Source organism: Camelina sativa, chromosome 17 (genome assembly GCF_030686135.1).
Source record: "Camelina sativa cultivar CO46 ecotype springtype chromosome 17, ASM3068613v1".
In the NCBI taxonomy this organism is placed as follows: domain Eukaryota; kingdom Viridiplantae; phylum Streptophyta; class Magnoliopsida; order Brassicales; family Brassicaceae; genus Camelina; species Camelina sativa.
Genome location: NC_141896.1, coordinates 28,784,480 through 28,800,906, shown reverse-complemented (window position 1 = coordinate 28,800,906; position 16,427 = coordinate 28,784,480). Strand labels below are relative to the sequence as shown.

Sequence of the window (16,427 nt, the reverse complement as noted above, 5' to 3'; positions counted from 1 at the left end):
CATTCGTTTCTAATTTGGTTAGAGTATTAGCCATGTTCTTTTTGTTAATCGTCGCGATCACATTAGAGACACAAAGCTAAATGAAAAAAAAAAAGAGTTGAAAGTTAGAAAAGAGAGTAGAGAATCACTGAGACATATCTAAAGTTAAAGAAAAGAGATAAAATCGAAATAGTCATTGCGACAGACCTGAATGAGGGGAAAAAGGGAAACGAAGGAGAAGCAAAGGCGTTTTCTGAAAAAAAAAAAAAAAAAAAAAAAAAAAAAACGGCCTTTTCTGGATCGTTCAGAGTGGTGGCTGTGTTTCTTCTCTGGACAGGACCGTTTTCTACTATTCTCATAACTTTCATATATTCGATTTAAAAATAACTAATCTTTTTAGATAAATAATCAAATTTTAAAATTATTTGGGATATCGAGTCCAGTTCAGTTCTCTTTTCTTATATCTAGAGTTTAAAATCCAAATATTTATGTTAATTTTGCTTTGGTTCGAGTCCTTTTCTCCAGTTTGGATATTTTGTCCAGAGCTAATGTGGATGACACACTCACTAATCATAGTGATCAATTCACTGGATAATATATGGATAGCCATGTATTTATTGATACGATACATTATTGATGTGGTCCATTCCATTGTTCACGGTCGTGTACGTTGTTTGACAATACATCATCTACAATACCAAATTTTTTTCTAACTTTTAAAGTTTATTAATTTTTTTCTAACTTTTAAGTTTTACTAGGTTAGATCCGCGCTATGCTGCGGATACATTTTATAACTATTTTTAGATTTTTTAGATATGTTGAATTATTGAAAATATAATTTTTAAATTTTTTGATTAACTGTAAAACTATGCTTTATACAATAATAAGATAGAAACATGCATTGGGGCTTAAAATAAAAAATGTCTTTTCTCTCTCGTGGCAATCGGGAAGGCGATTCCCGTTTCCTTAAACGCCGACGATCAATTGATTCAATTCCTATTGATGAGAGTATCTTTCCGACAAAACAGACTGTTATTGGTTTGGATTTTGACGGTTGTTGTCTGCGACAGATAACTGTTAGCAGTTATGTATCCTTGATTATATCGAGGGATAACTGTCAACGAAAACCGCCATGGTCAATCTTATATAAATTCAGTGAGTCGGGATTGTTTTCTGTTACAATACTTTCATCCGCTTGTGTCCGTCAAAATTCAACACTATCTGGGTGTCTCAAAATGAGTGATAACGTACGGAAGTCTTTACAAAACCTTGATTTGGGGATCAATGATTCCCCAATCGTGTTACCGGATGAGTTATGTGGAAGGGTCGTTAATGAGACCGCTTCTCGCTAATTGTTTGCGTTGTGAATCAAAGAAGCAAAACTTTAGGGCGATAGTTGGTCAGATGCCAAAGATCTGGGGGTTCGCTAATGCGTGTCGTGGGAGGATTCTCGGCGAGGGCAGAGCATTATTTATGTTCAAAACAGAGGAAGCCCTGAACTAGGTCCTCCGGCGTGGTCCATGGGCTTTCAACGACTGGATGCTGACGGTTCATAGATGGTATCCCAATATCTCTGAAGCGGAAACAAAGGTGATTCATTTCTGGATCCAAGTACGAGGAATTCCAATCCAATTTCTCAATTCTGCCATGGTTAACTATATAGGGAATCAATTGGGTAATGTTGCAAATGTGGATTTTGATGAGAATGCTAATCTTGTCGAGTTTGTGAGAATATGTGTGAATTGGAATGTTGATACGCCTCTAAGGTTTCAAAGAAATTTCCAATTTGGTGGTATCAATGACAACACCATTCTGAAGTTTAAGTATGAAAGGCTCCGCAACTTCTGTTCAAAATGTGGTGCCTTAACACATGATGGTAAAGAATGCCCTTTGTCCTTTGACAATGATGGTATTGATGGTCACGGGGATGATGGTGGTCACAATGGTGATGAAGAGTATGATCCAGATGATTATGATCATCATGAGGAGCGTGATTACCAGAATAACCTCGATGAAGCAGACACAGACACGAACACACTTGAAACCATCGCTCCAGACACGAACACACTTGAAACCATCGCTCCGGATGGTGAGATCCCTGGTGTTGGTCCCTTGAAGACAAACAAAGAATTCATCATTTCTGAATCAGATGATGATTCCTCCCCAATCCTGTTTGAGGATACGGAACTTACGGCTTAAAGACTACAATACATCTACATGAAGTATGCTAAAGGGAAAGAAGTGGTGACCCTATCTGTGAGAACTGAAATCAAGTTTCTCCTTCCGAAGTGATTTGAATGCGGAGGAGCTTATCACCGTTTAATAGTTCCAAACTGAATTCAGAGAGAGTTTTGAGAATTTGTACTGTATTGCTTGTTTTAGAAAAAATGTTCGATCCTTACAAAAGACTCCCCCCTTACATATTTATACCGACCAATTTATTACCTAATTAATGCATAATTAAAAGGGCAATATTTGCGTATCCTAATTAATCGTCTTGAATGCGGGAATCTTTGACCAAGCCCGAACTGCGAGCTGACCAACGCAAAGCATCTCCGCGCTCTCTTCCTTTCTCCGGGCCTGATGGGCCGATCAGTAATACCCTCTTGGCCCATTAGACGTGCCCGGTCTAGGCCCTTTGCCTATTGCCCGAGATGACAGATCGTGGGTACAACAGTTGCCCCCCAAGTCTCCCGAGCTGAGCAGTTCGGGGGACTTTAGACCTTCAAGCGATCAATTTCGGGAAACTGAATATTCTCCATATCTCCACGATTTGATCGTGGTGATGATGAGATTTACCTTCCCGAACAAGCCTTGAGGCCCACTAGGTGGCGTGTTAGCTATAAGAGAGAGAGAAAGCGGTGCGAGACCTTTCACTTCCCCAGGCAATCATTGCTCCCGGCTCCGTGTATAGAGGTAACCTCACCCGACTTCTCCCTTCCACTTTTAATTCTCAGTTTTTCTCTTCTTTTTGCTCTGCGATTTCTCTCTTCTCCTGTTAGTTTCTTTTCTTTCGCCGGAAAGTTCTTCAACTTCCCTCCTCTTCTCACACATATTACTCGAAAGATATGTCTCCCCCGAAATTATCATCGGGTAAAGCCACGAAACGTTTGATTCCGGGCGTTTATGGCCCTCACCAGCCATCAATTCTCTCGGCGGAGAATATAGCCGAGATTAGAGGGTCCACTGGGATTCCATCGGAGATCGAGATTAAGTTCCCGGAGGCTCACGAGTCCCCGGAGAGTCCTCCCCCAGGGTATTGCTGCGCGTTTGAGATATTCTTCTCTGCGTGCGGTCTGTCGTTTCCCCTCCCCGAACTCATCGTAAAGATGATGTTCAAACTGGGCTTCGCTATCCCCCAGATGTGCCCGAACGTCATCCGAACCATCATGTGTCTTCAAACTCTGGGGGAAGAGTTTGACTACAAACTATCCCTAGCCGACTTTCTTCAAGTGTACACGGTGAAGACAGGTCACACCAAGGGCATGCTCTACGTAAGTCCGCTTTCCGGACTGAAGGTCTTCGACGACCTTCCTGAGAAGGATGAGAAGTGGTGGAAGTCTTACGTTTTCTTCCCAGTCAACGAGCTCACTTTTGGCCACCTCGCAAGTTCACACATATCGAAGTGGACTTCGAAAATCGGTAGAATGGAGTTTCTTGCTAGGTCCAAGTTAAGTGTTGTTTTGACTTTCCGTCTCACCTTTTAATTGTTTCTTTTTCAGATCACTTCGAACGCGGATTGCTTTGCCCCACATTCGCGGAGTTCTTCTCGAGGTTCTGCAGCCAGGGACAGATCGCTTGGGATTCTTTCTCCTGCGAAAGGATTAGAGAGTCCACGGGAGGCTCGGAAAGTGTTCTCTCGTCTGTTCTGTCCCCTTGAGCGTTTCGGAAATGAATTACAGGGAAGAAAGGGCATGCCGAGCTGCCGAAAAAGAGGCAAAGAAACAGATGGCGGTGGCCCTTGCCGAAGGCAAAGCTCGCATTTCTAACAAGAATTCCTCCGGCTCCTCCGTTCCCGAGGTAAGCGGAACTTGCGCGCCCCCAACTGGCTCCTCCGAGCTCCATACGGAATCTACCGAGGCTCCGGCTGGCCCGTTGGTGCCTTCCGTGATCATCATCGCTGACTCTAGCGACGAGCCGCGGGAGGTCGCGGCCTCTCCCCCCGCTGACGAAGAAGGCCCCTGCTGAGGTCAGTTCTCAGCAAGCTGACTCATCGAAAAAGAGAAAGGAACCCGAGACTTCCTCCTCTTCTCGTGAGAAAAGCCGAGCCCGGACTGGCTCATTAGGAGATGAGCGGAGTAAGTCCAGCTCGAGAGACAGGGGTCTTTCCTCGGAGAGGAGATCCAAGGAGGCCCCAGCTTCCAAAGAGTCCGGGGACTCCTCCGGAAGACTTCTCCTGAAGGATCAACGTCCTTCTACTCGAGGTAACGTTTTTCCGAGGTGCTATGAATTTGATGCTATCATTGTTTTTGATAATTTGACAACTAAAACGGCTTCGTTTGAATCCTTCAGCTCCCCCTGTGTCCCCAGCTGATCTAATGAGGAGCTACGTCCGGCCCGGAGTTAGGATCCCGGCGTTCGCTGATATGTCCGAGGTTAACCGCGCGAACTTCTTTCGCCTCGCGGACAAAATCGGCGAGGTATACGTCCTTCTTGTTTTGATTTGTTTTTTTTTTGCTCATTTTTGTCGCTTAACACGCTATCTTTCCCAGCTAATGATCGAGTTTAACTCCTCGGTGGCATCCTACGAGGATCAACTGTTCGCCTCCCCCTTGTCTTCCGAAGTAAATCTCCTTCAAGAAAGGATTGCTGACCTGGAAGCTCAGGTAAAGGAGTATGCCAGACTGGAGGCCGAGAATGCTGACACCATGGCGAAAGCCGAGCGAATCCGAGCTCGGATGAAGAAGGCTGAGGTAGAGGTGCTCGACCTCGGGGTTGCTAATGAAGACCTTCGAGACAAGCTGAAGAAGGCGGGGGACCTTTACTTCGAGGCGGCGGAGGACGCCAAGGCAGCAAAAAACAGATTGCACGAGATCGAACTCCGCAATCAGCTACTCGAAGCTGGCAACAGCTGCGAGATTGAGAGGGTGCGGAAGGAGGAGAGGCAGGCGATGAGGCAAACTCTCCGCCCCTTGGTTGAGGAGGTGAGGGTCACTTTCGAGGAGAGGGAGAAGCTAGCTCCGTTCCAGATCCGGGCCACCGAGATCAGGGCTAACCGGATGCTGGTCGAGGAGATCTCTAGGGGCGAGATCCAAGACATGGAGGCCAAGCTCGGACTCCTGAAAACTGACGAGGAGGAAGCCGACGAAAAGGTTTCAAAGATAACTCCCCGTGATCTCTACCTTGCTGCATTCTCAGACCTTTTGGCGGATGCGCTCGATCTCTTGTGCAGCGATCACCCGCTTAGCGTCACAATCGACGAGTCTGGCACTAACCTCGGGCAAATCTCGAATCAGGGGATGGACGATTATCTGGCGAACACCAGGTCGGAAGGGGAGCTTGCAGAGATGGGCTTGGCCCTTTCCGAAGCGGCGTCTGAACCTGCCCTTCCGAATTTATAGTTTCTATTTTGGGGTTGTTTTGGCACGGGTTGCCCCCCTGTTTTGTAGTATTTATTTTTAGACTTGCTTCGGAGTATTTTGATCGTGGTGACCACTCCGTATGAAAAATTCTTTCTTTTTTTTTTTTGCCATCTGAAATACGAACTTAATTTCCGCAATCTTTGGTTTGAAAAGATGTTATGAGCAGAAATGAACACGAAGTGAGAACTTCGGTTTAAAAGTTCGAAAAAATGACACCCCAACTTTAGTAATTAAAGCCGAGTACGAAGTGATTACCTCAGTTTATATTAGAATTTTGCAAAACTAAGCTTCGACTTTAATAAGTAAAGCTAAGTACGAAGTGAGAACTTCGGTTTTGGTTAGAGTTTTGCAAAACTAAGCTTTGGCTTAAAGTAAAGCTGAATACGAAGTGAGGACTTCGGTTTAGACTTGCGAAGTTGAACCTCGGCTTTAAATGATATATGCGAAGTCGGACTTCGGCTTTTAATGATATATGCGAAGTTGGACTTCGGCTTGTTGTTTTTAACCGTTATTAATAAAAAAAGTTTAAGAAAACTTTAAATTTTATTAATATGGATAGCTGGACCCGAAGTGGGCTGCCTACGTACCCTTATCGGGATCAAGCTAAACATAGTTCGATACAAAAAGATTAACTGTAAAAGAGTTTAAGGTGTAAGGAATTCCAGGACCTCGGGACTGGTGTTCCTTCTGAATCCTCGAGCTGATATACTCCATTTCGCACTTCGCGAGTAATTCTGTACGGTCCTTCCCAGTTAATTCCCAGTTTTCCTGCATTGAGCTCCTCGGTGTTCTTGTAGACTTTTCGGAGGACTAAGTCACCAACTGCCAAGGGCCTACTTCGGATTTTGGAGTTATAGTACCGAGCTACTGTGTTCTGGTAATTCTAGATCCGAACCAAGGCCTGATCCCGACGCTCCTTGATTGTATCGAGAGTATCCTGTAAGAATTCCTCATTCTCCTCAGCTTGGAGTGGGTTTAGCGAGGTACAGACTCCGGGCACTTCTATATCGGCTGGGACTATGGCATCGACTCCGTAAACCAGGGAGAAAGGTGTCTCATTAGTGGCCCGACGAGGTGTTGTTCGGATCGCCCAGAGGACGCCCTACAGTTCGTCCGGCCAGCGCCCCTTACGAGCATCGAGCCGTTTCTTCAAGTTGGCAAGTATGACCTTATTCATCGCCTCGGCTTGCCCATTACCTTGCGGGTAACGGGGAGTTGATTTATTGAGTCGAATTTTCCACTTCGCGCAGAACTCTTCGAACTTCGAGGAGATGAACTGTGGACCATTGTCCGTGATGATTTCACAAGGGACGCCGTAGCAATAGATTATGTTCTTAAGCACGAACTGTTCCACTTCGTCACTTGTTACTTTCGTATAGGCTGCCGCTTCTACCCACTTGGAGAAATAGTCAGTAAGAGCGAGCACGTACTGAACTCCTCCTGGTCCTCGATGTAATGGACCAATGATATCCATAGACCACCTCATGAATGGGTAAGATGCGGACAAAGAAGACAGGAGCTCAGTAGGTTGATGAATTGACGGGGCGTGCTTTTGACACTTCTCACAAGTTCGAGAATATTTTTCGCAGTCCGTGACCATGGTGGGCCAGAAGTAACCTTGCCTTTTAATTTTGAAAGCCAGAGTCCGACCTCCAGAGTGATTTCCATTGGGACCATCGTGAACAGCTCGCATTAGCATCGCGGGCTCTTTACCAGCCACGCATGTTAAATAAGGACCAGCTACAATTCGGCGTAGAAGTACTCCGTTGTGAACGCAATATCGCGCACTGACAACCTTGAGTTTCCTGGCTGCCCATTTGTCAGCTGGGAGTTCCCCTTTTTACAAGTAAGCCCAGATCGGGTTCCGCCAGTCGCTTGCCCCCCAGCTGTTAGAATTCGCACTGCTCAAAGTAGTATGTGGGATAACAGCTTGATTGTCAACAGGTGAGCTCGACGATTCCGGAGTTTGACTCGCGTCTAGCTCTGCCAGAGGCGGGTGAACTTCCATCGGAGTAGCCATAACGGGGGCCGGATCCTCCGATGGTAAAGAGTCTGCAGCCGCCTTGCGAGCTGCCTCCTCAACAGCCAACTGTTTTTCCATCGTCCGGGTGACGACGTTTGAGCTTTCAAAATCCTCGAACTTAGCGACTAACTCCTGAGCTGTGGACAGATAAGCCTCCATACGACCATCCTTTGTCTCGTACTCCCCCAAGAACTGGTTGGTGACCAGCTACGAATCGCAAAAAGCTCGGAGTCGTCAGACACCAATCCCTACTGCGAGGCGTAAACAAGCAAGGAAGGCTTCATACTCGGCTTCGTTGTTTGACGCGCTGAAAGCCAAACGAAATTACTGCTCGATCACTTCGCCAGTAGGAGAAGTGAGGCGGACCCCAATTCCTGCTCCCGATCTGGAAGAAGCGCCATCAACATACAACGTCCATGGGACTTCAACATTGTTGCTAACCGAAGAGGCTAGTGGGAGTTCGATCAAAAAATCAGCCAGCACTTGCGCCTTAGCACAGGTTCGTGTCCGGAACTCGATGTCGTATTCACTCAACTCGACAGACCATTTAGCAAGTCTCCAGGACTGGCTCGGAGTATGTAATACCGTCCGAAGTGGTTGCGTCGTCAGGATTATGATTGTATGGGACTAGAAGTAAGGTCGCAGCTTTCTTGCCGAAGTGACTACTGCTATGGCCAATTTCTCCATCATAAGGTACCTGGACTCTGCCCCAGTAAACGACTTACTGATATAGAAAATTGGTCGCTGCTCCCCCCTTTCCTCACGAACCAAGACTCCGCTGACTGCACTGTCCGAGACGGCTACGTAAAGAAAGAGCGGCTCACCAAACTCGGGCTTAGCCAAGACCGGCGGTTCAGACAGATGGGCTTTGAGCTGAGCGAACGCCTCTTCGCACTTCGCATCCCATAAGAAATTTTTTCCCCCTTTTCGCAACAGCTGGTAGAACGGGAGGCATTTGTCCGTAGATCGAGAGATGAAGCGGTTGAGGGCTGCGATCCGTCCGTTAAGGCGTTGCACTTCGCGTAAAGTCCTAGGAGAACTCATAGACAAGAAAGCGTTAATCTGCCTCGGATTCGCTTCGATTCCTCTTTCTATGACGATATACCCCAGAAACTCCCCTGATGGGACTGCAAAGGTGCATTTCGTGGGGTTAAGCTTCATCCCGAACTGATTCAGGATGTCGAAGCAAACTTTCTGATCCGCAAGATGCGAGCTGGCTTCCATTGACTTTACCAGCATGTCATCGATGTAGACTTCCATGGTCTTTCCGCGCTGGTGCTCGAACATTCGATTTACCAGTCTCTGGTAAGTTGCTCCCGCATTCTTTAACCCAAAAGGCATCACCTTGTAACAGTAAATCCCGCGGTCTGTAATGAATGCAGTCTTCTCCTGGTCGTCTGGGTTCATAAGGATTTGGTTGTAGCCGGAGAAAGCATCCATGAAGGACATCAGCTCGTGACCCAAGGTGGATTCAACTAGCCGGTCGATGTGCGGAAGTGGAAAGCTATCCTTGGGGCACGCCTTATTCAGGTCGGTGAAATCAACGCAGACTCGTGACTTTCCATTTTCGTTTTGACTACCACTGTGTTTGCGAGCCACTCAGGGTACTTTACTTTGCGTATCTGTCCCGCCTTCAGTAAACGTTCAACCTCTTTGTTAACGATTTCAGCTCGCTCAGGACCCAGCTTCCTTCCCTTCTGCTTTACAGGTCGGAACGTCGGGTCCACATTCAGCTCATGGGAGATAACTTCTGGACTGATATCGGGCATCTCGTCTACGGACCACGCGAAGGTGGCCATACTTTCCTTTAGGAAGGTTATCAGACTGGTGCGGACCTCGCTATCCAAACCCACTCCGATCTTGATTTCTTGATCCGGAAACTTATCATTGATGAAAATGGACTCAGTGAGGTCACCTTTTAACTGCTTCCGAACTGAATTCTTCGGGACCTCGAGCTGTGGTTGCTATTGGACCAGGAGCTTGTGACTTGCGAGGTAACAGCTCCTTGCAGTCCTTTGGCTTCCTAGAACCTCCCGGACTCCTTGCGAGGTCGGAAATTTGACGCACTGATGGTACGTCAAGGCTACTGCCTTCATCTGGTAGAGCCAGGGAGTCCCCAAGATAATATTATAGGCCGCAGGTCGGTCGAAGACCGTGAACTCCACCATTTTGGCCACTCCTTGAGTAGACACCGGTAGTGTAATCGTGCCCAAGGACATTGACGTCTCGCTAGTGAACGAGACCAAAGGTGAGGGCGGTCCTACGATGTGTTCTTTCCCGATACCCATTTTAGCAAGCGTCTCGAGGAAAATCAAGTCTACCGAACTCCCAGTGTCGATTAGGATTCGGCAGACTTCGTGGTTCACCATGTCAAGTGAAATGACGAGTGTGTCATCGTGCGGAGTGTCCAGAAACTTCAGGTAGATCACTTGCTGCAACCTTAGCTCGCTTTGGCTGGGGGCTGGTAAGCTTCCGCTGATGGTCTTTGATCGCAGTGATAGAGTTCCGAAAGAGGCGCGATCCCCCCATTATCACGTCGATTCTTTTCTTAGGGGTTTCATTGCCATCGGACTGCTTTGGTTCATTGAGGGTGGAGCATCTTCGTCCACCTCGGGAGTCGCTTTCTGCTCCAACTCCTTGATTGTTACATTTGGCATTTCTCCTGCCACGTACTTTTCTGCGAGGAGGTGCATCAGCTTCTTGCAGTCACGAGTGGAATGACTGTTGGTTTTGTGGAGCTCGCAGTATGTGTCCTCATCTCGGACCCACTTGTTACTTGGGAGTACACCACTCTTGGAGCGAGGTGAGAATGGAGGTTTGGACGGTGAATTCTTTGGAGAATTCTTTTTAGGAGACTGGGTGACTGCGAACGTGCTCAGCCCGGACTTCGGAGTCGTAGGCGGAGTCTTTTTGGCGGGCGCTTCGAACCGTGGTTTTCCTGTAGGCGGAGCGCTTTGTTTTTGCGCCGCGGCGATTTTGTCTTCCTCTGCGATTATCCAGTTCGATGCCCGGTGTAAGGCGTCCTGAATGGTTGGGAACCGATTCACGGAAAACTCTTCGCGGAAGCGAGATTCGTGCCAGAGGCCATTCTTAAGCGCGGCCAGGGCTGTGGAGTCCGAGAGTCCTGGAATATTGACTTGGATCTCCTTGAACTTTGTTATGTAAGACCGGAGAGGCTCTCCAGCCTTTTGGCTTAAGTTCCAAAGCTGAGCATCTGTCACCGCGGTTTCGATTAAGCTAGAATACTGCTTGACGAACGAGGTTGACAGCTCGGTGAAATTTGTTATGGAGCCGGCTGCTAAAGACGCGAACCAAAGCAGTACCGGTCCACAAAACGTCTCTGCGAACAGCTTGCAGTACCCAGCGTCTGCTTCGTGGGGCTCGAGGTCCACCCGGCTAGCTGTCAACAAGAAAGTCTTGAGATGATTGGTCGGATCTCCTTTTCCTTCGTAGCTCGAGAATTTAATTTTGCCAGTATCTTTGGTGCGGACTCGGGCTATTTGATCGGAAAAAGGAGTTCGCCTCGACTCCTCGATCACTCGAAAGATATCCGGAGCCAAAGTGGTTGCACTGTGCATCACAGACCGCATGTCCCGGATTTCACTCTGCATGCGGAAGATCTCGGGATTGGTAACATACCCCGGAGTCGAAGTGTTTCCATCCACAGGGAGAGGAAGACGGACTGGGACCTCGGAAGATCTGGGACACCGGGCACCGGGCTGCACCGGAGTGTAGCCGTCGCCAACCAGCGGTGGTGCTGTTTGCGTATTGATTTGAGGTGGGAAAGAATCTCCCGGAGTGACATTCGTTGCGGCCACCTGCGAGGTGGAAGGTGGAGTTACACCGGAAAAATCCAAAGCACGTCGTCGTGGGTTTTGGTCGGAAGACAGGAGATCAACCCGATCGGCGTACGCGCGGTGGGAGGCTGAGAGTTCGGCTACGGACGTCATGACTTCCTCCAAACGGGTGGAGACGTGTCCCTCCAAGCTGTCAAAACGTTCGGTAAGAGCGTCGGAGGCGGCTTGCTGACGATCGGACTTCTCAGACAAGTCCTGCAAGAGCTTCTGGATCACCTCCAGGGATGCCTGATTGGGAGAGTCGATTGCCATAGCGGTGGTTGTGTGAGGTAGATTTGTATATGAGACCGGAACTAAAGAGAGTCAGGTGATAACTCCCCTCCTTCAAGCGCCAAATGTGAGAACTGAAATCAAGTTTCTCCTTCCGAAGTGATTTGAATGCGGAGGAGCTTATCACCGTTTAATAGTTCCGAACTGAATTGGGAGAGAGTTTTGAGAATTTGTACTGTATTGCTTGTTTTAGAAAAAATGTTTGATCCTTACAAAAGACTCCCCCCTTACATATTTATACCGACCAATTTATTACCTAATTAATGTATAATTAATAGGGCACGATTTGCGTATCCTAATTAATCATCTTGAATGCGGGAATCTTTGACCAAGCCCGAGCTGACCAACCCGAAGCATCTCCGTGCTCTCTCCCTTTCTCCGGGCCTGATGGGCCGATCAGTAATACGCTCTTGGCCCATTAGACGTGCCCGGCCTAGGCTTTTTGCCTATTGCCCGAGATGACAGATCGTGGGTACAACACTATCCTTTCCACCAAAGGGTTACACACAGAAGAGAACAAGAGATGACATGGAACAGTACTACCAGTAATAACACAACCCCCTCAAGGAAGGAGTGGAGGTTTAGCACTTATGTGGGCAAACGATGTTTCCTTATCATCTGTTTATCAAGATGAAAGGATAATTGATGTACACATTAAACATAATAATATTAGCTTCTATTTTTCGGGTGTGTATGGCCATCCTGTTCCAAGCCAAAGACATGTTCTTTGGGATCAATTAGAAGCTATCAATGAAACAAGATGTGATGCCTGGATGTTAGCAGGAGATTTTAATGAAATTTTAAACAATGAGGAGAAAGTAGGTGGACCTCCAAGGGAAGAATGGACATTCCGTAGGTTCAAATCAATGTTATCGAATTGTGATCTTTCTGATTTGAGGTCAAGAGGAGACAGATTTTCATGGGTAGGCGAAAGGCGAAATCAAACAATCAAATGCTGTCTTGACAGAGTATTGGTGAACTCTCAAATGACTGCGGCTTTTCCAACTGCAGAAACAGAGTTTCTCGATTTCAATGGTTCTGATCACAAACCATTGCTGATAAATCTTGATCCTATATCCTATGGTCCTCATAAACCTTTTCGATTTGATAAGCGCCTCACAAACATAACAGACTTTGATAAAGTTGTTGAGCAAGGATGGAATTTCTGTAAAAGCCAAGACTACCATAATATCTGTGACCAAATAACAAGATGTCGACAAGCTATGGCAAAGAGAAAACACACAGAAAATATAAATGGGGCCAAACGTATAGATCATTTGCAGACGGCTTTAAACAGAGCCATGTCAAGCTTAAATAGATCAGAGAGAAGGAAAATTTCAAGTCTACAGAGGAAGCTGAATACGGAATATAGGGATGAAGAGTATTATTGGAAAAACAAGAGCCGAAATCAATGGCTGACTCTTGGAGATCGTAATACTGCATATTTTCATGCTAGTACTAAGATAAGACATGCTAAAAATCATATCAAGAAAGTTCGAGATGGAATGCAAAATATAATTCAAGGGGACTATGAAATTGGTGCTCATGCACAACAATATTTCACCAACGCTTACACATCTAGTCGTATTCCAGTCTCTCCAATAGATTTGGTGACTTCCCTGCTACGGTAACTCCCGAGATAAATGCTGAGCTAACGAAAGCATTCTCAAGCGAAGAGATTTTTGCTGCCTTATCTTCATTGGAGATGACAAAGCTTTAGGACCAGATGGACTTACAGCTCGATTCTACAAACACTATTGGGGCACTATTGGGGCATTATTGGACCGGACATCATACATGAAGAGAGGGTTGAATCACACAAACATCTGTATGATTTCGAAAATAACAGACCCCATTACCCTGGCTGACTTTCGACCAATCGCATTATGTAATGTGATATACAAAATCATTTCAAAATGCTTAGTGAACAGATTAAAACAATACCTTGATTCCATAGTTTCTGATTCACAAGCTGCTTTTATTCCTGGTCGATTAATAACAGACAATGTTTTAATTACTCATGAGATTATGCATTCACTAAAATCAAGGAAACGAGTAGCACAAAACTATATGGCCATTAAAACTGATGTCACTAAAGCCTACAATCGTGTAGAATGGATTTTCCTCGAAGTTACATTGCGGTTATTTGGATTCAATGAGCAATGGATATCATGGATAATGGCTTCTGTTCGATCGGTCAGCTACTCTGTATTAATAAATGGATCACCACATGGCTTGATTATCCCTGAAAGAGGAATTCGACAGGGGGATCCCCTTTCCCCTTATCTACTCATTTTATGTGCTGACATTATGAGCCATTTAATCAGAACTAGAGTACAAAGTGGAGATATCAAAGGCGTTAAGATTGGTAATGGAGTCCCTGCGGTCAATCATCTGCAATTTGTAGATGATTCCTTGTTCTTCTGTCAAGCAAATACTAGAAATTGCAGAGCAATTAAGGAAGCCTTTGAGGTTTATGAATACTATTCTGGTCAGATGATAAACAAAGATAAATCAATGATCACATTTGGAGCACAGGTACATGGTCAGACCCAAGAACGTTTAAAGAAAATTCTTGACATACCAAATCATGGGGGTGGTGGAAAATATCTGGGCTTACCTGAACAGTTTGGTCGGAAAAAAGCAGAGATGTTTGATTATATAGTGGATAACGTTCGACAAAGAACTTCATCTTGGAGTACAAAAAGATTATCACAGGCTGGTAAAGAAATAATGCTCAAGTCTGTTGCCCTATCAATGCCCATATATTCCATGTCGTGTTTTAAGCTACCAACGAGTGTGATAACAGAGATAGATCAAATTCTACAAAAGTTTTGGTGGGAAAAGAGTAATAATGAGAGGGGAATCTCATGGGTAGCATGGCAAAGATTACAGTATTCTAAAGGAAAAGGGGGTTTAGGATTCAAAAATTTAGCTAAATTTAATGATGCCCTCCTTGCTAAGCAAGTATGGAGGTTGATACAGCACCCTGAATCCAGATTCGCAAAAATAATGAAGGCAAGATACTACCCTGATACACACATTTTAGAGGCTAAGAAAAGACCGTATCAATCATACGGATGGGCATCAATTTTAGAGGGACTAGCTATAATCAAAGCAGGCTATAAATACCAAATTGGTGATGGAACTTCAATTCGAGTAAATCTTGATAATGTTCTACCATCAGCACCCCCACAACCAATTCATAGTGTCTCGACAGATGATGATCTCAGAGTTTGTGACCTGATCGAAAATACAGGTTCCTACCGTTTTTGGAATGATGATAAACTTCTAGCACATATCCAACAGGAGGACCGTGACCAGCTTAGATCTCTGTATTTATCAAGTGTACCAAAACCTGACAAAATTGTTTGGCACTATAATAATTCGGGTGAATATTCTGTAAGATCAGGCTACTGGTTAAGTATGCAAAACCAATTACATTTGGATCATCCACCCATACCACACGGCTCTGTAATCTTGAAACAGAGGATCTGGAAACTAAATATTCTCCCTAAAGTGAAACATTTCCTTTGGCGAGTTCTTTCCAAAGCATTACCATCAATAACAAGACTGAATACACGAGGAAAGAATATTGATCCTGTTTGTCCAAGATGTTTCCAGGCTGATGAAACAATTAAACACATTTTATTCCAATACAGATACGCGAGACTAATATGGAGACAAGCACAAGTACCTATCGATATACTTTTGGACAGGAACTATGATAGTGAAACTATTATAACTGCTTTTTTAGATATCGACTGTACTGAAACTGTCAATTATACAACAAAGCTACTACCGCTCTGGTTACTTTGGCATATATGGAAGTCAAGAAACAGATTTATATTTGAAAATCTAACAGATCATCCAAATACCTTAATACAGAGAGCTCAAAATGATGTTCAAGATTGGATATCCTTTAACCCTCAAAAACCTTCAAGAGGAACACGAAATTTGCATGAAGTGATCAAATGGCAAAGACCTATGGAGACTTTATGGAAATGCAACTATGATGCTAGTTTCAATAATATCACAAATCAATCAAATGGAGGTTGGATAATACGAAATAAAGAAGGGATATCACAAGGGTGGGGTTCAGTACGTCTCGGAACAACAAGCTCGGCATTGGTAGCAGAAGCAAAGGCACTACTAATGGCTCTCCAACATTCATGGATTAAGGGCTTTACTTCAGTCTGCTTTGAAAGAGACTGTCAAATATTATACAAGATCCTCACCTCAAATAATATAGACATTTCAATTGAAGGGATAATACAGGATATTAAAATATGGGCATCATACTTCACATGTCTTGGGTTCAGCTTTACTAAGAGAGAGGGTAATCGAGTTGCTCATCTATTGGCACAATATGGATGTATAAATTGTAATTTTTACTTTGATTGTTTCCATCCTCCGGATTGGCTCTACAAACAGTTGTATTTGGATTATCATAATTCATCATCAATATAATTTATTTTCGACGAAAAAAAAGAAAAATGCATTAATAAAATAAATATAGAGAAATCTCAAATTTAAGATGACTTATAAATATTTACATTTAAATCAGATACATTTAAATACTTAATTGTATAAATAATCTAACTAACCCTAATGTATGAAAACTTCTCAACTCTTTTAGCTTAATCATCAAAAGACTTTAATTTTATCTTAAACACAGTATTTTCCATGGCTGACTCACTTGATACCATCACTTTA

The 16,427-nt window shown here is 44.8% G+C and overlaps 3 protein-coding genes across 3 annotated transcripts; 2 read left to right on the top strand and 1 right to left on the bottom strand.

Annotated features, from left to right (window-relative positions):
* The first annotated feature begins 3,047 nt into the window (after nt 1-3,047).
* LOC109129932 (uncharacterized) lies at nt 3,048-5,540 on the top strand. The gene is made up of 6 exons (XM_087496779.1): nt 3,048-3,588; nt 3,702-3,840; nt 3,882-4,125; nt 4,202-4,403; nt 4,492-4,619; nt 4,692-5,540. Exons 1-6 carry the CDS (start codon nt 3,048-3,050, stop codon nt 5,538-5,540), a joined length of 2,103 nt encoding a protein of 700 aa, XP_087352905.1.
* Nucleotides 5,541-9,548: 4,008 nt separating this feature from the next.
* LOC147924445 (uncharacterized) lies at nt 9,549-9,953 on the bottom strand. Its single transcript, XM_087496778.1, has one exon. The coding sequence runs from the start codon at nt 9,951-9,953 to the stop codon at nt 9,549-9,551; it is 405 nt and encodes a 134-aa protein (XP_087352904.1).
* Nucleotides 9,954-12,301: 2,348 nt separating this feature from the next.
* On the top strand, nt 12,302-13,342 carry LOC147924444 (uncharacterized). The gene has a single exon (XM_087496777.1). It carries the CDS (start codon nt 12,302-12,304, stop codon nt 13,340-13,342), a length of 1,041 nt encoding a protein of 346 aa, XP_087352903.1.
* The last annotated feature ends 3,085 nt before the right edge of the window (nt 13,343-16,427 follow it).